Consider the following 23458-nt stretch of genomic DNA (forward strand, 5'->3'; position numbering starts at 1 on the left):
GGTTGGGAAACACTGATCTAGGTAGATTTTGGGCTGCTTCTTTTCCTTTGGAACTGCCACTGGAGAACCGGAGAACAGGAAACAGCCAAATAGGAAAGACGGTGTTTTGTTGGGAGAGAACAGACAGGCAGGAGAGAGAAGAAAGCAAATTTGCAGGGAGGGGGTGCTACACTGTTTAGAATTAAGTCTGTGTGTGAGGCACAATTGGTTTCCCTTCTGGGTTCATTGCTGCCTCAGGTGAGAAGAGAAATCCCTGAGGAGAGTATGGCAACCATACTGTTGTCAGACACTTTCCTGAGGTGGTACGGCTTAAGACGATGTAGTGAGGAGCAGAAGTTTGGAGTTTCTCCCCTCTCCTGCTGCCCATATAAGAGTTCTGAACAAAACTTGAGAACTGTGATGACTTGGCAGTTTCTTTGCTCCTTGGAGGATGCTGGTTCAAGGTCCCTTGCTGCCACAGAGCTTAAACTAGAAAGCAAAACAGGTTCAATATATCCCCAAGAGCACAAATCCCTAAGAAGAACTCTAAGATTATGGATAAGAAAATTACCTTTAAAAAACCCAAAAACAAATCCTGTGTGCTTCTATTATCTGATAAAGGGCAACAGTTTGGTTTAGGCATATGGGCCCATGTGCAGCAAACAAAGCAAACAGACATTAGCTTGAATTTTTCAATTATGTTTGCTATTGCTGTTTGTCCCTTCTACCTTCATCTGAACTGCTATCCGTTAGTCAGGGGTCAAATGGAGTGCCTGCATTAAGACTGCTCACCATAATGCTCTCCCTTCCATTTTATGGTCACTTTGCTAAAGTGAAATGTGCGCTTTTATAGACTTTACAATTATTTAGCCCTGGGAGTGTTTAATGAATACATGTGGAGGTTGTTTTAGCGGTTTACTTTTCCATTTTGTTGTCAAGGTTCTAAAGATCCCCCCCCCCCACACACACACACCTCTGCCTTTTCATAAAAGGCTGCACTTTAGGGGTTTGTGGATGTTAATGGTGCAAATCATCTTTGCGTGAAAAGATGTGCCTGTCTCCATGTGGTTATGTTGGGCCTCTGCATTGTCCCCTTGTTGTACAAGCAGCCTCTTTCTTCCCTCTCCTTCCTCAAGGCCCTGCTGCCCTTAGGAAACAAACGCTTCACGCAGTGACTCCTGGGCATGTCACATCAAGACTCAGTTGCTTTTGCTAGTGATGCTGTTTGTCAAGTTGACAGACAGCAGAGCTGAGAATCAAACCATTCCACATGAGGAGGAGGGGCATTTTTCAAAAAGCTCTGCTCTCTGATGGGGGGTGATTATTTTTGCTGGCTTGTGTTTTCTCTTCCTACTATCTGTAGAGCTATAAAAGTTCAAAGTAGATTAATGTTAAAAGAAATGAAACATTTAAAATCATGTTGAAATGGCACATTATGCTCATTTATTAGCAAGATCTATAATGAGAGCCATAAAAAGAGGCAAGTGTGTTTAAAAAGAGACAAAAGAGGGAACGATGCATTCTTCCTTGAATCCCCAATCAGTCTTCGGGGGATGGTTCTGCTCTGATGTTTAATTCTTTAAATTAATTTACCTAGAGAGAGAAGGGCAAGTTCGCAGTGCTGCTACTGTTCACATGAAAAATTCAAGACTTCTTGCCTGTTTGCTCTGCCAGATGCGGTTTTGCAAAGGAATGAGTCAGCAATGAATGAGCTGGAGGAGCAATCTGTCTTCTCTACCCCCCCCCCCTCTCTCTCTCTCTCACACACACACACACTGCTAATGTGGATCTTAAGGCACAGTTGAAAGTACCTTTCTTGACATGCCTGTTTTCTGTTTCACAGACAGACACAGCTCATGACAGAGTATGGGGAGCTTTTGTGTGCCTTTGACATTGATGTCCGTGATCATAGTTTTTTGACACCTGTGACCAAGAGATGTGTTCTGTATTCCTAGAAGCCCCTGGGTCCCATTTTCCCCAAAGGGGCATAGAAGCACTCAGTCCATTGTATAGTATGTGGGGAAAAGGCTTGAGACATGAAATACAATATGGGTTTTGTTGTTATACCACAGCTTTGTTGAGAACTTGCTTTGACAAGGCCAAGTGTGGCCAGAGTGGAGGGGACCTTCCTCAGCATAGTGTTCTCCCTGTCTGGAGACTTGGCATGAATTTTTCAGCAGGAACAACCTGCCCAAATTCAGGTTCATCCACACGGCCCTTTGTCCTGTGATTTCTTCCATTTGCCCCATGATTCCCAGGCGGGGGTCTGAGAGGCTTTTCTTTCATCCACTGCTTTCCATGGGGAAACCTGCAGTTTACTGCTGAACTGGAGCAAGCACTATTCAGCAGAAAGCCTGGTTGACGTTCATTTCAATTCAATAGTAAACTGCAGGTTTTCCTGAGGAAAGTGGTGAGACAAAAGAAACACCCCTCTTGAACCCATGCCTAGAAATCACAGGACAAACGGAAGTGTGGATGAGCCTTATGTTTGAACAAGGCCAGTCTCTGCGTAGATACTAGGAGTATCAAAATTTACTCTGTGAACTGGTCATAGGATTAGACTTATTCAGCCGAGGCTGGATGGCCATCTATCCTGGATGCTTTAGTTGAGATTCCCTCATTGCAGGGGGTTGGACTAAATGACCCTTGGGTCCCTTCCAGCTCTATAATTCTACAATTCTATGATTAACCATATACTTAAAACCTACAGAGCTTTCTTTAACCCTGGGTGAAAGATTACACTGGAGCAGTAAGAGCCAGTAATCTCTGGGGATTGGCAGGGTCATGCCAAGACCTTTTCCAAACTCTGTTCAGCTCAGCCATGGGACCTCAAAACCCAGTCCCAAACTTTCCTGCTGACTCGGCCGGGAGAAGCCCCTCCTAGAGGCTCTTGAACAGAGTTTAGAGTCATTTATGGCAACCTAAGTACACTTATGGGACGCGGGTGGCGCTGTGGGTTAAAGCCTCAGCACCTAGGACTTGCCGATCGAAAGGTCGGTGGTTCGAATCCCCGCGGCGGGGTGCGCTCCCGTCGTTCGGTCCCAGCGCCTGCCAACCTAGCAGTTCAAAAGCACCTCCGGGTGCAAGTAGATAAATAGGGACCGCTTACTAGCGGGAAGGTAAACGGCGTTCCGTGTGCTGCGCTGGCTCGCCAGATGCAGCTTTGTCACGCTGGCCACGTGACCCGGAAGTGTCTGTGGACAGCGCTGGCTCCCGGCCTCTAGAGTGAGATGAGCGCACAACCCTAGAGTCTGTCAAGACTGGCCCGTACGGGCAGGGGTACCTTTACCTTTACCTTTAAGTACACTTATAGTCCGGATTGTTCTGTCAGTTTGAAATATTTAAAAGCCCTGTGTGTGGCTCCATTGCTGATAGGTGGATTTCAAACATTACAGAAATCCTGTCTGAGGAGAAATGCATAAAACCCAGACATCAAAGCAGCTTTCCCATCCGAATCAGGTATTCCCAAAAGGCATGACTGAGGTGGAGTTTGGGGGGGTGAGGGGCATGGACATTGGGAAGCATTTCCCATGGGAGGACAGAAAAGATCTGGAAATAGGGTGAGCAAGGAGCTCACAGGTGGGCAACCACAAGGAATGAATTCGGGTGGCCCCTTAATCTGTCACATGCCGCCAAGCAGAAAGGAATGTGGCCACACTCAATCTGAAATCCAAGGAAGCAGTGCTGTAGTAAAATTGTCTTCACTGCTTGGGAGGATCCCACAAAATCCAGCACACCAAGTATTCACATACATAGGATGGTCAGCAGCTTTTCCTTGTAAATCTGTATGTACCAAATGTCTGCGACGCGGGTGGCGCTGTGGGTTAAACCACAGAGCCTTGGGCTTGCCGATCGGAAGGTAGGTGGTTTGAATCCCCGCGATGGGGTGAGCTCCCGTTGCTCGGTCCCTGCTCCTGCCAACCTAGCAGTTCGAAAGCACCCCCGGGTGCAAGTAGATAAATAGGGACCGCTCTGGCAGGAAGGTAAACGGCGTTTTCGTGCGCTGCTCTGGTTCGCCAGAAGCAGCTTTGTCATGCTGGCCACATGACCCGGAAGCCGTACGCCGGCTCCCTCGGCCAGTAAAGCGAGATGAGGTGCCGCAACCCCAGAGTCGTCCACAACTGGACCTAATGGCCAGGGGTCCCTTTACCTTTACCTTTACCAAATGTCTAGGACTGGCATAACTACAAGGTACTGTTGAACTGTGTTGCTGACCAGAGGCTAGGCTTTACTAGAAGCCTGTTCAGGTTTTGAAGCCCTCATGCTGCTTCTTTGGTGAGCGGGAAGATGATAAGCTCTCCAGATTTCCTGATTTGTCTGAGACATTGAGACTTCCACCCTTCTCTGTGTTCCAGGCATGTGAGTGCCAATAAACTATGTACACTTAAACCTGTAGACAGAAATCATAGATGCCTGTGCCTTTTTTCACTATCTCTCAGAACTCAGCATTGAAATTTAGTTTTTGAAAAAAGGGTTAAGGCTTAAATATGATTCTTATTTTTAAGTGAAATGTTATTACATTTTTCTCTTCTTGCAGAAATGGGCAAAGTGTAATGTGTTCTATTACAAAGTGTTACAAAATGACCTTGACCTTTAGCAAAACAAAAAATAATAATGAAAATTGTATTACCACAGAACTTGTGAGAAAAAGGGAATTGTTGCTACAGCACATAGAGTGCAACTGTAAATTTTCCCCTCATCCATCTCTAGTAATTTATTCGCCAACCTGGAAGATACTGGTGCTTCCCTTTTTGATAGCATTCTGAATATATTTGAAAGGCTGTTTGTTTGTTTGTTTGTTTGTTTGTTCTTTCATCAGACTGCTTTTGTTTCTGATACAAAATTCAGTAACCAATATATGTGACATTTTATTTTCATGTATTGTTCTCACTTTGCAATTAGAAAACTCATCCCAAATGGGTTTTATTTGTAATTTCTATTATTTTATTACAACGGGATTAATCCTGCCAGACTGCCAGGGCCTGGCTAGATGAAGAAGGAGTGGTGGGAGGCACCAGCTGGGGAATCCCCAAGGGAAACCCCAAAGGAGGGCGGCTCAAAGCCCAGTGGTAGGACACTGAGGAGAGGTCAGAGGGAAAAGAGGAACAAACAGTTAACTTCTCTAACAAACTCTGCTTCTTGCTTGCTGGACAGAGTCTGACTTTTGCCCTGACAGACTGACTACAGATCAGAATCTAAAGACACAGCCCACTGGGGAATTCTCTAGCACAATCCACATTAAGAAAAAGAACTGTTTAACCAGAGCAGTGAATAACTCTCCGCTATTTCCCCTTTAACCACTGGGTGGTTGATAGAGATTGTTAATTAAGTAATCCAACAGCGGATAAAAATCTGACACAGGTATTAAGTAAATTGTGGGTTTCTGCATGTTAACTGATAAATATAAGTTGCTTTTATAAGATTTCATTTTCCTTGTGCCTTGTTGAGTAATCACCTCAGTGTCCTGGCAGAACAATGGGGGTGGAGACACTCCTGCAGGTATACTGAAGCTGTTCAGGGCTTTAAAGGTCAGCACCACCACTGAGAATTGTGCTCAGAAACGTACTGGGTGTTATGTGATCTCGGCGGCCGCTCCCAGTCACCAGTCTAGCTGCTGCATTCTGGATTAGTCGTAGTTTCCAGGTTACCTTCGAAGGTAGCCCCACGTAGAGCGTGTTGCAGTAGTCCAAGTGGGAAATAACTAGAGCATGCATCACTCTGGCGAGACAGTCTGTGGGCAGGTAGGGTCATCCTGCGTACACAGCTGCCCTGGACACAGAATTGACCTGCACCTCCAGGGACAGCTGTGAGTCCAAAATAACTCCCAGGCTGCGCACCTGGTCCTTCAGGGCTACAGTTGCCCTATTCAGGACCAGGGAGTCTCCCACACCCGCCCGCTCCCTGTCCCTCAAAAACAGTACTTCTGTCTTGTCAGGATTCAACCTCAATCTGCTAGCTGCCACCCATCCTCCAACTGCCTCCATACACTCACACAGGACCTTCACCGCCTTCACTGGTTCTGATTTAAAAGAGGTAGAGCTGGGTATCATCCGCTTACTGATGAACACCCAGCCCAAACCCCCTGATGATCTCTCCCAGCAGCTTCATATAGATGTTAAAAAGCATGGGGGAGAGGACAGAACCCTGAGGCACCCCACAAGTGAGGGCCCAGGGGTCTGAACACTCATCCCCCAACACCCCTTTCTGGACATGGCCCAGAAGGAAGGAGGGGAACCATTGTATAACAGTGCCCCCAGCTCCCAGCCCCTCTAGACGGTCCAGAAGGATGTTATGGTCGATGGTGTCAAAGGTCGCTGAGAGATCCAGCAGAACTAGGAAACAGTTCTCACCTTTGTCCCCAGCCTGCCAGAGATCATTGACCAGTGCCACCAAGGCAGTTTCAGTCCCATGGTGAGGCCTGAATCCCGACTGGAAGGAATCAAAATGCTCTGCATCCTCCAGGCGTGCTTGGAGTTGTTCAGCATCCACACGCTCAATCACCTTGCCTAAGAATGGTAGATTTGAGACTGGGCAATAGTTGGCCATATTGGCCGCATCTAAAGATGGTTTTTTAAGAAGCGGTTTAATGACCGCCTCTTTCAGCAGGTCTGGGAAGGCTCCTTCACAGAGGGAAGCATTCACCACCCCGCAGAGCCCATCGCCCAGCTCTTCCTGGCTAGCTTTTATGAGCCAGGATGGGCAAGGATCAAGGAGACATGTGGATGATTTCACTCATCCAAGCAGCCTGTCCACATCCTTGGAGGTTAACGGATTGGAATTGATCCCATGCAACTCTGACAGGACCTAGACAGGACTCTGGCACTCTCCCACCCCGGCCCTGCTCCCATGGTGGAGTCTACCTCCTTCCGAATCTGAGTGACTTTATCTGGGGAAAAAACTTTGCAAATCATTGCAGGAGATGGCAAATGTGGTTCCGTTAAATTGCTAACCACCTGAAAGAGTCTCCTGCTGCTATTTTCTGCAGATGTAATAGAGGCGGTGAAGAAAGTCCTCTTCACTGTCGCTATCGCCACTTGGTAGGCTTGACGTTGAGTTCTACCTGTGTCCAGTCTGATTCAGAATGAATTTTCCGCCACCAGCACTCTAGCCGTCTCAGTGATTGTTTCCTCACCCTCCGCTCTGGGGAAAACCACAGGGCTGTCCAAGCTCCATGCAATTGGAGAGAGTGCTTCGGAGCCAAACAGTCAATAGCCCTGGTTAACTCGGCATTCCAGCTGGGCACCAGGGAATCAGCTGAAAAGCCATCAGTGTGGGATAAAACATCTCCTTCCACTCTCTGGAAACCATTTGGATCCATTAAGTGGTAGGGGCAGACCATCGAAATCAGTCCCACCTCCCTGCAGAGGGGAAGGGTCGCGGAGAAGTCCAGTTGCACCAGGAAGTGATCTGACCATGGCACTTCTTTTGTTTAACTTTTACTTAATGTCAGATCACCCATGTCAGTAGAGGTGAACACCAGGTCTAAGGCATGTCCGCGGCTATGAGTTGGGCCAGACTTATTCAGGGACAGCCCCATGGAGGCCATGCTTTCCATGAAGTCCCGAGTGGCCCCTTGTAAGGTCGTGTCGGCATGGTTGTTAAAATCCCCCAGGACAACCAAACTAGGTGTCTCCAGGAGAACATCTGCCATTGTCTGAAGCAGCTCGGGCAGGGAATCCTTGGTGCAGCGTGGAGGTTGGTACACCAAAAGGAATCCTGTACTGCCCCTATTGCCCAACTTCCAGAATATGCACTCAGAGAACTGGGTCTTCCCAATAGGATACCTGGTGTAAATTAGTGACTTCCTAAAAATCACTGCAACCCCCCCCCCCCGCCCGCATGACCTGGGTTGCTGTACATACGAGAAACCTGGTGGACAAGCAGCATCAAGAACAGGCCCATCTGCTTCATCCAGCCAAGTCTCTGTCACACATGCCAGGTTAAGTCTTCCATCCACAATCAAGTCATGGATGGCAGTGGTCTTATGAATCGTTGACCTGGCATTGCACAGCAGCACCTTCAGGTCATGTGGGTCTCCCTTGCTGATTCCAGTATCCATCTGGTCAAGACCAGACCAGGAGGCAGAGATAGTCTTCAAACAACGACTAAACCTGCCTCCTTGGTCTGGTCTTAGCATAACTCCTCCTCCTGCACATGATGACTAAGATCGGGTGTCCCAGTGCATCCTCCCCTGTGGAATATGCCCCAGCCATTCTGTTGGTGGGGGCCCACTCCCCGGCAGCTTGCTTCATCTTCCATGTGACAGCCCTTAAGACAGAGCTTTCCAAAATGTGTTTTGCGACACATTAGTGTGTCGGCTGCAGTGTGTAGGTATGTTACACAAAAGCTCCCCATACTCCTCCCAGGGCTGGAAAGGTCTTAGTTTAACCTCTGGTTTGCTAGTAAAACTGAATTATCGTGTCACAAAATGATGCATGTCTAAAAAGTGTGTCACTAACATGAAAAGTTTAGAAATCTCTGCCTTAAGATATCTGAAGATGGCTCTCATACCTCCTCTCAGTATTCTCTTATCCAGGCTAAACAAACCCAGCTCCTTCAACCTTTCCTCATAAGGCCTGGTTTCCAGACCCTTGATTATCTTTGTTGCACACTTTCCAGCTGGTCAATATCCTGCTTAAATTGTGGTGCCCAGAACTGGACACAGTATTCCAGGTGTGGCCTGACCAAGACACAATAGATTGGTACTGTTACTTCTCCTGGACTCTATACTTCTGTTGATGCAGCCTAGAATAGCATTAGCTTTTCTTTTCTTTTCTTTTCTATTCTATTCTATTCTATTCTTTGCTGCTGCTGCTGCTGCTGCTGCTGCATCACACAGTTGACTCATGTTAAGCTTGTGGTCTACTAAGACCCACTAGATGCCTTTCACATGTACTACTGGCATATTGTAGTTATTAATATTGTGCAGATTGAAGCAATAGAATGCATAGGAACTGACTCTTCTTGGAATAAAAATTGCCCAGACCCATAAATTTGATTCAAAAAGTTTACTATCCAAAATTTTCTTCCTAGCAGATACAAAAACAGATAATAATACTTCCAAATAGTTCCATAAGACATATGTTGGTCAAAGCATAGGTTCATCTTCTCAGTAATATCAGTTTACTTCAAACAGTCCTAAAATCAGAGGTCTTTCTCTGTCTACATCTCCATTAGCTTGGAGCTGTTTCCCCTTCAGGAGAGACTCATTAGCACATCTACTATGTTTGGGAACAAAAGACCAAAGGCAACTCCCTTCAAAATGGTGATTTGCAACTAAATACCTTTCTCACAAGGGTGGCGCTGTGGGTAAAACCGCAGTGCCTAGGACTTGCCAATTGTATGGTCGGCGGTTCAAATCAGCGCACGGAACCAGCGCAGCGCACGGAAACACCGTTTACCTTCCCGCTATAAAGCGGTACCTATTTATCTACTTGCACTTAGGGGTGCTTTCAAACTGCTAGGTGGGCAGGAGCTGGGACTGAATGACAGGAGCTCACCCCGCCGCGGGGATTCGAACCGCCGACCTTTCGATCGGCAAGTCCTAGGTGCTGAGGCTTTTACCCACAGCGCCACCCGCGTCCCATTTAGAGCTCTAGATGTATCCAAATAACACAAGGAAAAGTGCTGCTGTGGAAACCACCTTTTGTTTTGTGACCGTTCAGTATCCCTTGCTGAAAGCGTATCTTTCCTCATGATATAGTATATAGTATGATAATGCACACATACTTCAGGGGCAATTTATAATCAACAGTCCCGCAGACTCCTTCAACCTCTCTGTGGTGGTTGCATGTTGCTATGCTCTGAGGGTGAAGTGACCTCCCTGGAGCGCAAGCCTGGACAGGGTGGATGGAGGTCCTGGATGATCCTCAGGGTCCCTTCCAACTCTTACCAGTCTATGATTCTATGATCCTATGACATTTTGGGGTTCTGTGGGCAGGGGGGTTCAAATGAGAGGATGTTTTAAACAGTATTTAGAATGTTGCAATTGTTTTTAGAATGCTTTAAAAATGCTTTATTATGGATGCGTTTGCTGCCCCAGGCTCCTTGGAAGAAAGGGCAGGATAAAAATCGAATTACTGCTGCTGTTGTTGTTACTATTATGATGATGATTATGAAACCTCATAGCAGCAAAGGTGCAGCAGCCCATAAACAACTTTACTACTTTGTTTTTTAGATTGCATGAACTAGCCCTTACTCGTGATGGACATGTCCAGCCCATTGCAATGAGGCCCCATGTGGCTCTCACTGGAAAGGGTCTGGCTGTGTTCATGCGGCAGCAGTATACCTGAACCACATCATGAACGTGCTGGGATCTTTAGTGCATACTCGACCCCTGTCCTGCTTGTGGATGTGAGAGGTAGAATAGTGCACTTCCTGTTGTGCGTTTCAGCACCCGGAAATGTTCCTTCTGCCACTTCCAACCTCTGTGCATGGATCATACTTCATCGGTTGAGGTTCATAATTGTCATGTTGCGAAAGCAAACTGTCTGCCCCTGCAGTGTCTTTTAAGGGCCACAAAAGAGGGAAGCAAAATGCTTCCTCCCACATGTTTTGTGAGAGACCCACTCCTTCCTGAGAACAAGGACCGTATAGTGGGAAATTGCTAAATATGTGATCTTTTGATTCTGTGAAATTTGCCTTGTGCTTAAAATAGGTCTTAGGAGCATTAAGCTAATCAGCAGCCTCCAGATACCTGCAGAACTCCATCTCATTACAGGAGATACCTGGGGCCTCCTGTGGAGGATCCATCTGCTTGCCTTTGCTTATTTTTAAACGTACGACTGGAGCCAATTATACTATATTGGTTCCTTTCCATATATGACTTCGGTGAGTATCTAACATATTGCAGGGTGTATATATATTATGACTGAACAAACAATTATTGGGGAGTGGGGAATGAAGCTGAAAAATGAGAAGATGTGAGATGTTAAAAAAACTTTTGCACAACTTTTTCATTTTTTGCATCAGCCTCTCCATCTGCGATTCAGACCCCTTTGTTTTTTGATGTCTGTGAATAATATTGAAGCTTTGCTTTCCCTTTCCTTGTTTCCAGTGCTTTTTTTCAACACCAAAAAAATATGTTTAGGGGTACTCTCATTTTGACTCAAGAAAATCACCATTTTATTGTTCAAATCAGGCATAATAAATACAGTAAATGGACAAAAGTACAAAGATTCACAAAAGGTTTAGGTGTATGCATACCCCTGCGTACCCCCAGGAAAAAAGCACTGCTTTTTTCACAAACCACAAGTGTGTATTTACCCAAAAGCTATGATTGTTTTCTCACTTTTGTTGCCAGAAAATGTTTGGCTGAACAGAAGGGGCTGATTATATCTAGGGCCACAATGTTAGTTGATAAATTAATACAGTTCTGGCTCAATTAAAATATTGGGCTTGAGTAATTGGGCATTGCCCCCATCACTGGCAGAGGAAGAGGAGTGTGGGCGGAGGGCACCGCCCCCGGCAGCGCGATCCCGGCAGGGTGCCATCACGTCTGCCCCCCCCCCACGTGCTGGGCGCCACGGCCCTACAGGTGGCATGCCCCGCCCCCACCTGCTCTGGCCCTGGCCCCCATGCCCTCTCCCAAGCCAACCTCTTCCATCTGTAAACTTTTCTCTTGTTGCCACCATCTTGTATCCTCCTCTCTCTGATGGGAGCCTGTCCCTGCTGTTGCCAAGCCTGAAATGTCCATAATCACGCACTGCATGCTAACATGTGTGTTTGCACATGTACAATATTCTGAGATCTTTGATCCAGAGCTGTGGCACACCATGAGGATGTTGCACTGTACTCTTCATTACTTGAATTATTTAGGGAAATTAGCACAAACCAATTAGTCCTTATTTGGGGTCAAAAGAAAGCTGTTTATTGTTCCAGAATAGCTCTGAATTATAGAGTAAAATAGCTATGCAGACTGAGTCACCAATATGCAATATTTACAAGAGAGTAAAGCTAATGCTAACACTAAGAAATCTTAGGGTTGCCTAAGGAGCTGGGGCCATGCTCAAAGTGCCCCCCAGAATGGGCACCTGGGTAACACTGCTGTCACCTAAACCCAGGCCTGGGCCAATAATTCCACATCTACGCAACAACAGCCTCCTCCCTCCCCCAGTTCTCAAAATGGAGCTTCAGCTATCTATACCCCAAGGATGGGTAGGGCAGTAACCAGCTCTGGTAGAGCCTCTCTCCATGCAGCTTTATAGGGCTCCCTGTGGCAGGGAAAGCAGGAATGGAGGAGAAGGGGGACCAAACACCCCATGCCAGTCCACCATTAGCCTGGTACCTCAGCGCCCAAGAGAGGCCACTGAACTAAGAAAAGAGGCATCAGTGACACTGCTGTCTCAGCTGCCTATTCCTCAGGCCACAAGACTGGCCAGACAGCAGAGAATAAACAGGGCCAGAGATGGGAGAAGGAAGAGGAAAGTTGGCAGGTCCCTGCTGGCCCCTCGCTCTGCTTCCTTCATTCCTGTGTAGCAGTCAAATTCCACTCTGGGCACAGACTTACTCAGCTGCAGAATCGGGACCTGTTCAGGTCTGAAAATCCCCAGCATGAGCTTGTAGGTCTGCCAAGGGCAATACCCACCCCATTGTTTAAGTGAATTGTATCTGTTCCTTCTGTAACACACAAAAACCTGGAGGACCCTCATTCAAACTTTAGCTTCTCTACTACTCTTAGGCAGCAATCCTAAACCCACTTTCCTGGGAGTACACTCTGCTGAATTCAGTAGGGCTTACTTCTGAGTAGACACGTGGCAGATTCACATGTTCATTTCAAGCACTACAATAACAGTGAAAAACCAATCATGGCATCCCCTAAAGAACTGTGGGAGCTGAGAGTTGTGAGAAGACCCAAATCCGCCCCACTGCGTATCCTTAAATGAGTGTCCACATAAAAATCAAGCCAACTTTACTCATGGAGTTGCAAATCATGAAGCATCTAGTAATAAGGAATGAAATACCAAGTGATATATGTGGCATATTTCAACAGTATCCTGGACCAGCAATTGATAAACCTTAACCTATGTATTTTTGGGACGCGGGTGGCGCTGTGGGTAAAACCTCAGCGCCTAGGACTTGCCGATCGCATGATCGGCAGTTTGAATCCTCGCGGCGGGGTGCGCTCCCGTTGCTTGGTCCCAGCGCCTGCCAACCTAGCAGTTCGAAAGCACCCTCGGGTGCAAGTAGATAAATAGGGACCGCTTACTAGCGGGAAGGTAAACGGTGTTTCCATGTGCGGCTCTGGCTCACCAGAGCAGCTTTGTCACACTGGCCACGTGACCCGGAAGTGTCTGCGGACAGCGCTGGCTCCCGGCCTCTAGAGTGAGATGAGCGCACAACCCTAGAGTCTGTCAAGACTGGTCCATACGGGCAGGGGTACCTTTACCTTTACCTTTTAACCTATGTATTTAGTTGCTTGTGCTGCAAAAAGAAAAAAATCTGAGGCTTCTCTAACCATTAAACAAGTTCCTTAAGTTTAAGCAGAATGCAAGGGTCCCTTTGCCTTTGATGTTTGTTGATGCAATTATCTGTAGCTTCAAGGACAGCAAACAATGGTCCTGAAATGTCTCTCACCTTTGACCTTAGCATTCTTCATATCCACATTAGTTAGCAAAGGCTTCTGGGGTGTGTGGAAATCACAATGTCAAAATAATCTCTTAATAATTTCGCATAAATCTTTAGCTTCATATATTAGATAAAGCTATATGCTTCTCATTAATTGAGATGACAATTAACAGAGAATAGACCAAAGTGTATTTACACCGGCTCCGGTGTTTTTAATAAGCTCAGCTACTGTATGGCACATCTGCTTGGCTAAGTGAATTTAGCGCTCATACAAAATGCCATATGGCCTCACAAGGGACTCAGCAGCACCGGTTGAGACAGACCTTTGCCTTTCGTCTATTATTAACTGTTGGAGGCACACTGAGGAAGAGAAGAATGGACTGCATTTTTAGAAGCCCTTTTCAAATCAGCACCCAAGTCCCATTTTGAAATGAATTTCACTCCCATCTTCCTGACAAACTGATTTATTTATTTTTTAATGGTGGGACAAGATGAATTGCTGGGCAGTCAGCTCTACTTAAACTGTGACCTTTAACTATTTGCACTCTTCTTTTTTAAAGCCTTGTCTTCTTGACTATATAGTCCACAATAGTCGTACCAGATAACCCAGATTGCAGAGAATGCCTTGATTTGGAAGCTTCGTAACACCCCCCCCCCCCGTCCATTTTCTTTTTCCAGTTCTAGTTTGTCACATATAGTTATATAGTTATATATTATATAGTTATATAGTTATATTGCAAATTCCAATTAAGAGCTTCAGTGAGATTTCCGTATGTGGCCAAAATCCCAAGGGATTTCTGCTCCCCCTTTAATTCTGTGTAGAAACAGGGACAAGAAGATTGGGAGAGATAATTATAGGCTTCTCTCCCAATCTGCCAAGTAGAGCACAGGAACACAGGTGCGGAAAGAGTAGCTTTGTAGCCAGCCCTGTAGCCCCTTCCCCAAGTGGTTATGAATGATGGACACAACAACTTAGATTGGATCAAATAAGGCCAAAACCTTACTGATGACAGATGTAAGATGTTTAGCATAGGCAGCCATTCCCTGCCAGAAGTGACGCCAAGGGTCAACTCGGCAGTGGGGGATTCCTATGACTTACAACAAATAGGGGGACTCCCACAGGGATTGCCGCCTTGAAGGGTGCTGGACACCTGGATGAAAGCAGCTCCTCCTGGATCCCTTTAATGGGATACCCTACCTTTGGAGGGGCAGGCAGAGACTATAACCCTCCCCTCCACCCAAGACTAAGGTATATCCAATGCTTAAATGATCTGATGAGGAAGAAACTAGATGTCAACTTTTCCCTTTTCTTGCGAGGAATTCTATTCCGAATAAGGGAACTTCCCTTTAAAAAAGGGAAACGTTGACAGCTATGCATGACAAGGGCAGGGCATCTTAAGTATCCTGGGAGTGGACCTGAGGGAAGCCTCCCTGCTCCGTCAGGCCCACCCCCAAAGGAGGCCTTGCTTCCAAGCCTGCCTGTGATTGGCCAATCTTGCAGGTGGGCCTGGATCCATTTCCCAGCCAGCAAGGTGAGCGTCAAGCTCTCCATGCCAGCCAGAAAGGAAAGCCTCCCCAAATGGTACTGAAAAAATATAAATGTTATTCCAGGGCATTAGAAGATAGTTTTCCTAGCAAGCTGCCATATTTCAAGCAGTGGAAATCCAGACAGAAAAGAACTCTTTTTTTTCTCTAAAGTTGTTGAGCTTTTTATTGTTTTTGAGCTATTTTTATGGGAAATTGGCAAAAACAACACTGCTGCCATAGGCTGCCATACGTCCAGATTTTCCTGGACATTTGACCAATTTCCAGCGGGAAACGGCTAGAGAGAGCAGTATTCCAGATATGTCCAGGTGTATGGCAACCCTATAAGACTCTCTGAGACAGGAGAACTGAAGGGAAGCACATTCTGACCTTGTTCATGAGCAGGGGGACACAGAGCTGTTTCGGTGTGTATTTTTCATTATTAGAATTTGTTGCAATCTGTCTTGAGAATCATTTGATTGAAAGGTAGAGTAAAACTAAGTTGCTCTGAAAGTTTTGGAAGGAAGGAGGGAATAGGGCTGTGGCGTATTGGGCAGAAGGAAGAGGATGTCTGGATGTGCAGGGGAGCTTTGGACAAATTGGGACTGTTGCCCAAGGAGCATAGAAGTGTAATGTTTGCATAAAACGGAGAAGTCTGCCAGTTGTGGTTTCTAGTAGAGCTGGACTCTTTTCATTTCCATGTGCACAGTGCCTTTGGGGCAGGCGTCCCACAAAAGTGGAAGGAAAGAGGAGATCACCCAATGGCTTTGCCTGTGACTATGGCAGGGGGCATGGCGGCAGCAGCAGAGCTCTGTTCCCACTGTTGCCATTCCGCCTGCCTGGTCCCCCACCTCTGGGAAGGATGCTAGTGTGACCCTCTAAGGCCATAGTAAATATTAATGGCTGGCAGAACTTCTCTGCTAAGCTGCTAGCCAAAAAGCCAGGCTTTAATAAATCAATAAAAGAAGCGAAGGGTCTACCTCTCCCCCCATCCTCCTCTGCTCATCCCCCCTCCCCAATGGCCCCCACATGCAAGAGTGGGGGCGAATTGAGGGCATCTATCCATTCCAAGTTTCTACCACCTCACATTTCCCTGTCTTCTGCCCTACCCTTAAGACTTGTGCATTAGCTGCCAGCCTCCTAATAAAAGGATCGGGGTGCTGGTAAATATGAAGCATCCCTCAGATCCATTGGCAAGTTCACTTTTGGCTCATTTTACCCATAGCCCACAAGCAATAAGGAAAAACTTACCACCTCCCTCTGGGATCTAATAAGCAGCATTATTATCCCATCAGAACCTGAACTTGGATAAGTGCTTTATGATATAATAAACGTTGACAGGCCACAAAGCATCTTGCTGCATGAAGGCAGCAGAGCAAAGAAGCAGGCTATATAAACACTAGGTCGTCAGCCCTTATATAACTTTAATCAAGATTAATCTCACTTTACCATGGCATGCTTTATTAAGATATGTGTGGTAGTCTCATTCAGGGAAGTTTTTAACGTGTGATATTTTACTGTATTTGTGGTTTTTATGGAAGCCGCCCAGAGTGGCTGGGGAGGCCCAGCCAGATGGGCGGGGTATAAATAATAAATTATTATTATTATTATTATTATTATTATTATTATTATTATTATTATTGAAATGAAAAGAAAGGAACCAGAAAAGAAAATAACACTTCATATAAGCAAACCTAGAGTGTGATCTGCCAAAGGTTTTGGTTGCCAAAGGCAGTAGTTGTTTTGGATTCAGATTGGCAAGGAAGATCACAAAAGTTGCTCTTTGATGGGTTTCATTTACAGAGTGAGAAAAATATACAATAAAGCAAGAGGAAACAGACATCATCTGTTGCTGGGGAATCCCTTCCCTTCCTGGGCAGGCAATGCATTGATCTCCTTACAGGCCATGAGGCAGCCTTGGTCAGCAGCAAGATCTGCCCTGGGCTTCCCACAGGCTGTGGGTGGGCTTAATGGGAGTGCTGATGAGCTTTGGGGGTGTCATTCCCGTGACCCTGTCCATGTTTCTGTCTGGCAAGGTCAAAGGAGTGGTTATAACCAATGTGGGGCTGCAAAGGGAGGTGATGGCTCTTCTCCATGGCACTTAAAGTGCTGAGTCAAGGAGACCCAGGTGGCCCTATTTTGAAAGGACATGTGGCCTCATACCCTGCTCAGGTGGCCTTTCTATGATAAGTGATGATTCTGGCACACTGAATTGTTTTTCTTTGTTTTTCTTTCAGAGGACAAAGTGTGGACGACTGTGAATCATGATTTGCAGGAACATTCCCCGGTGGTGAGCAAGAAGCAGGCTTTGCTGCAGCTGAATTACAGTGCCACCATGGATCAGATCTCCGCCATCACAAGCAGCGCTGAGTATTGTGAGCAGTTCATTTCCTACACCTGCAAAATGTCAAGGCTGCTGAACACCCCAGGTAGGCAGGCCATTTTCTCAACAAGTGTCCTGGTTTGGCATCTGGCCTAAATCTAATCCAAAGCGCTTCCTGGTGTGGCTCTAGTAATCCAGCCCACTTGGGGTGGGGGGGCTGTCCTTTATTTGTACTACCTTATTAATGATATTGTCATTTTTGTGTGTTTCTATATTGTGCTGCTGGTGAAATATTTATTCAGTTTGGGAGGAGTTGTGCTGCCATTTCCATAAGCTAATTCTAATGTAATGAATACAAAAAAGTGAATTCAAAAAGTAGCCTCTTCCATCCCCACATTCAACTCTTGTAAGAATTTTTATTTTTGCTGTTGCCATCTTTGTTTCTGTACAGAAAGCTGATTTCTAAAAAGGAAGATGTTTCCAAGCATCTGCTTAGAAGCCACACCCTCTGGCCTGGAAGTCTTAGGTGGGAGAGAGGCTACTCAGTGGGGAAGGAAATGCACTAAGGCCATACTCGGCAGTGCCCTGTTATTAGCATTTTAGATGTCACAGAGTTGAGTCCTTCTACTGAAAACAAGATCCTGGTCTTATTTAGAGACTCTTTGGGTGCAAAACAGAAGCAGGAGTGTCTCAAACTTCCTGTTCCTCTTTGTCTTCCAGTTCAGACTTTTGACCCCCTCCGTGTGAGCGCTTGTGGGAGCTTGGATGGCTATTAATACAAGCTTGGTGTGTGTTGTTGTGTCCTGAACATGCACCTCCACTTTTATTATGATCTTCAAGGAAGAAATTGCATTACAATATGCCGTATTTTGTGTTTTGCATCTTGCCTTCCTCGCTGGAAAATGGGCATGCTTGGATCTGAAGCACAGAATTGCACTTGGAACAAATGTGCCAATTTCAGCCTGATGCCTCAGGGAGACATAAAAGCATGTTGCTAATAAACTTGCAAACATGGAATGATAAATGTGTGAGGTAAACCAAAGGCCTCACTTTGCTCAGGTAGTCAAAGTTTACAGATTATAAAAAGCACCTTAAAGATAAAAGAACTGGAGGTTTATAATCAGAGGTTGGATGGGCATCTGTCATGGATGCTTTAGCTGAGATTCCTGCGTTGCAGGGGGTAAACTAGAGGACCTTTGGGGTCCCTTCCAACTCTACAATCCTATGATTCTATTATTGTATGGCTGACAGTCTTCAATAGCTATGCTTCTCCTAACTTGCTAATTTTAGAGGGGTGGCAGTTTCCAAAGAATTGGGAGTTGTTTACAGAGAGAATCCCTATTATATTTTGTTATGTCTTCTTTGAACTACACATATTTTAGATCTGGCACACAAGATGTTCTCAGAGAATTAGATGCATTATTATACCACACACAAGCACACAAACACATTTTGCTTCCAAAGAGAAAGACAGGGAAAAACAAATCAATGCAGATCATTTTAAGTATTGTTTACATCCCGCCAGTGGCTAGTCTGCGCACATCCTACATCGGTGATTTACACAGCGGAAAAGCAGAAGCACCTGTAAATAGCCTGTTCCTCAGCTCTGTTCAGCAAGTGGCCAGCTCCTTTTTGTCCCTATCCTCCTCTTCTGTCTACTCTTTGGGAGTGTTGTCTTATAATACGTAATGATACACTTCTTATTTTAGAATATAAAATTCTGTGGCTTCTTCTCCTGGAGAATTTTACAAATAAATCACACTGGGCTGGCGTGCGTGCAGGTGGAGCAGGGGGACTAGATAAAAAACATAAAAATGGTTTTTGCTTTTGTAGGGTTTTTTAAGCCATATCACAACTAGGTCTGGGCAATATTTGGTTTTCAACATTTCAATATATCACCTCCTAAACATTGTGATATACCAATATATCACAATGTCTGAAATAAAGATGGAGCTATGTAGAGGCACTGGCTGGCTTCACGTCTTTTCTAGCATCGTGATTTTTTCCGGCGCTGCTCTTGTGATTTGCTGCCCCCTGCATTAGGGAGGGGAGAGCTGAGCTGGCAGAGTTAACGTGAACAAGGAATGCGGAATCAAGAGAAGCATTGGCTGGCTTCATGGCTTTTCTCACTGTGATTTTTGAATAGCACATACACACACACATCATGATTTGCTACTTCAAACTGGTTTTGGACAATATATTGCTCAGTCCAAACACACATTACGATTCGCAATATATTACCAGGTCAAAAATTATGAAACCGATACCACACTATGGGCTTCAAAATGGTTTTTGACGATATATTGATATATCGCCCAGCCCTAATCACAAGAGAAGTTCCTGCTCAGATGCTCAGAGCATCCAGCTAAGTCAATTCAACTGCTTGTGTGCTTGTACTTTTGTATGGAGGGGAAACTGGTTTAAAAACACTCGTGTCAGATGTCACTCTGTACCCTAGAAGCATTCCTTTCTGTGTAATGAGGAGGAGGAGGAGGAGGAGGCAGTGCCCGCTCAGGTGCCAGAGGAGGGGGAGGCACCGGCCAGTCCAGCAAGCTATGGTGGCAACTTTCATTTCATACACTGAAAATTCTCTAGTTGGGAAGTGGCAGTTTCTGATCAGCCTCCCTCAGGTGGTGATGCAGTCGTGATTCATGCTGGTCACCGACAACCATAAGAGCGGTGGTCAAGGGCAAGGCAGCCACGGCAAGCCAGGGTGGAGGCAGATTTGTGGCTGCCTCAGATGCTCAGAGCAGGAGAAGCTCCAAGGTCAGCTGGTTGACAAGAAGCAGGCAGGCCAGACTCCCAAGGAGAAGCAAAGCCCAGGTCAGTCAGAGTCAGGACAAAGGGACAGTGTGGGTGGGTGTATGAAAGAAAGAACGTTTGTGTCTGGATAAAATGATATAGACTGGCATATTGTCCATGAATACTGGGAGTGAGGATTTCCTAGATGCTTAATTCCTTAGTCATATAATGCAGAGTTTTCACCTCTACTCTGCCATTAAGTTGACAGGCAACTCTTCCTTCTTATGGTTCTTTAAAGTGGACTTGGACCAGGCAACCCTTCAAACAAAGGACTGTACTCATAAAGCAGGACACATTGAAGAAGAAGAAGAGTTTGGATTTGATATCCCGCTTTATCACTCCCTTTAAGGAGTCTCAAATCGGCTAACATTCTCCTTTCCCTTCCTCCCCCACAACAAACACTCTGTGAGGTGAGTGGGCCTGAGAGACTTCAGAGAAGTGCGACTGGCCCAAGGTCACCCAGCAGCTGCAGGTGGAGGAGCGGAGACGCGAACCCGATTCACCAGATTACGAGTCTACTGCTCTTAACCACTACACCACACTGGCTCTCATTGCCACTCTAAATGAGACCAGAAGGCCTTTAACAGTTTTGTCGCCTAGGATTTTTTGTTTTTTGGTATTCTTGTTCTAGGTTGGTGTTGCTTTCATCCTCCTCCATTACTGTAAACATATTTGCTACCCCACATATCCTCTGACGATAGTGTCTGAAGCATCAGTTGCCCTATAAAATGTGTTTGGAGGCTGAAACCAAATGAGAACTGATCATTAGGCCCATTACAAGAACATCTAGACAAGTTCTAGGCAAGGAATCTAGAACTGATTATCAAAATGCTTGCTTGGACTTGACTAAAAGATCAGTGGGTTTCAGCTATACTCTTCGTAAGCCGACAGTGTTATGATACCACCTACTGGAAGAAATGAGCCAAAATAAGTTTTAAACCCTCTCCCTCCTCCTGATTATTCCAGGCTCATTCTCTTTGAATTACATCTGGAATCACAAAGAGGTTTTTTACTTCACAACAGAAGCAATAAAGTAGCAAGCAGAATATTTGGGTTCTAGAGATGAACATGTGGGGTGTAAGGAATTGGTAAACAAAATTGCTGCATAACTATTTTTAAAAAATATTAAACCTTTTGAGGGCTCCTTTTAAGTCCACGTATGGTTTTGGTTAGTGGTTTATGGCTCAGAGTTGTTCAATAGGATATATTAATGTGCCAAATAATGGAGTAGGTGAAGTGTCTTGCTGGTTCAAAGCGAAAGCCCAGCTGCACCAGCATTCCTGCTCCTTCCAACACTGGCCAGCTCAGAAGCAAGCAAAGTCATACTGGTGAAGGCAAAGACTTAATTTTTGTCCTCAATATGTCAATTTATCATTGGCTAGTTTTCATCTGAATCAGAGAATCATAGAGTTGGAAGGGACTCTGAGGGTCATCTAGTCCAACTCCCTGCAATGCACAGATCTCAACTAGATCATGTATGTTAGGTCCACTCACTTTTTCCTGGTGGGCAGTGTTGCGGCTGGGCAGCTGGGACACAACAGCTTACTGGCCTAAGGGGCGGAGGGACACGTCATCATTGCTGGGGTTCTTCCCCCTGTGGAACAGCCCCAGCCAATCAGCTTTCAGGGTGGGTGTGGCCGCGGGCGATTTAACTGCAGCGCGGGAAGGCGGTTCCCTCTCTCTCGCCCCATCACCAGATCACCCAACCCACCCACCCTCTTTTTATGCTTTGCTCAGATATGACCTTGCTTGTCATTCGCCATAGTGTTCAGGCCAGGTAGGAATTTTTCCATTTGGCAAGCTGGCACCGGCCATTTGGTTTTCGCTACCTGCTAGCAATCATCACAACTTTTGTGAGGTTAGGTAAACCTTTGTCTGGAGGGAGGGGAGGTTGCCTTCGCCTGCCCCTCCTCAGTAAGGGTACCCTGTTAAAGGGATCTGGGGTGTGAATACTGTCCGAAGCCTGGGCGTGGCCTAGGGCCATGTCACAGCCCCTACAGGGACCCCTTGGGGTGCCCTTATTCGATGTAAGTCATAGGGCTCCCCCTATTGGTGGTTTACCCTTATATGGACTCCCTGCAGACAGGCAGGGGTCAAGATATAGCTTGGCTTCACCCCAATGCCTAAGCCAAACCGCTCACATCTGTAACCAATAAACACATTTGAACCCATGTGTTTTATTGTTCTCCTGGCAACTTTGTGGCTCAGGTGCCTTGGCACGCAACTGGCCACCCAACCTCTGCTTAAAAACCTCCAAGGATGGAGAGTTCACCCCCACCCCCCAAGGGAATCCGTTCCACTGTCCAACAGCTCTTACTGTTGAAAAGTTCTTCCTGATGTTTAGTCAGAATCTCCTTTCATGTAACTTGGATCCATTGGTTCAGGTCCCATCCTCCGGAGCAGGAGAAATAGGCTTGGCTTTCTTGCTTATTTTCTTAACCCACATAATGCCTTATAAAGAGCATAAAGGGAGGGCATCAAGAGATTTTTAAAAGAATATTTGTATCAAAGCAAAAGATAAAGATTGCCTGTGCTATAATTTTTTTTAAAAAACAAAACAAAACAGAAACAATATCGATAGGCATGGGGGACAGAAAAATCAATAAAACAAGCTTGCTGCAAAAATTGATTTGGACATGAGCAAACAACGTTTTAGCTGCATCTGCTGCTTAGAAATCTCTTGCCCTTTGATGAGCAGAGTCACTGCTGGGATGGTGAAGTCAGAAAAGCATTGCAAGCACCAGAAAGGCAGAATTGCAGCAAGGGAGCAGATGAGAAACGCATCACCTGCAATTAACGAGAGAAAGCTCTAGCTAGAAACTGGATGTTTAAGGCATTGTGTGAAGTGGTTCCCTTCTTCTAAAAAGATGAAATTCCAAATGTGAGAAATCATTACTTAGGAGGCAGGACAAATATTGCTTAGGAGTGCCCCTGCTACACTTGTTCTGCCACCATGGTGAACATGCAGACTCATTGGAGAATCATCTGGCATTTCCTATTTTGAGCAGAATCCCAGACTTATTCATAGGTGAGTTACATGAGAAAAGCACTTGCCCCTATAAGCATTCCCCAGGCATGCTGCCATTTTCAAATCCATTAACCACCTTTAGCAGCCCATGCATGTGTTGTGTTACCATGCCTGCAGCCCGCCCACCTGAGCTGCCAACAGTTGGTGTGTAGTGTGCACGTGTGCTTTCAGCTGCCAAAGGGTGGTGCAGTGCTTTGGCTTAGGTGGGGCCATATCCCTGAGCAGTCATGAATTTC

The 23458-nt window shown here is 45.9% G+C and overlaps 1 protein-coding gene across 2 annotated transcripts in view; it reads left to right on the plus strand.

The window, feature by feature from the left end:
• Positions 1-23458, plus strand: part of CNTNAP2 (contactin associated protein 2) — a 950652-nt gene that overhangs the window by 705374 nt on the left and 221820 nt on the right. For both annotated transcript variants that reach the window (XM_028751461.2, XM_077916554.1), the window contains exon 13: positions 17307-17498. In XM_028751461.2, the coding sequence (XP_028607294.2) occupies positions 17307-17498 (192 nt within the window). The remainder of the gene's footprint in view (positions 1-17306; positions 17499-23458) is intronic.

This window comes from Podarcis muralis, chromosome 12 (assembly GCF_964188315.1).
Source record: "Podarcis muralis chromosome 12, rPodMur119.hap1.1, whole genome shotgun sequence".
Lineage (NCBI taxonomy): Eukaryota > Metazoa > Chordata > Lepidosauria > Squamata > Lacertidae > Podarcis > Podarcis muralis.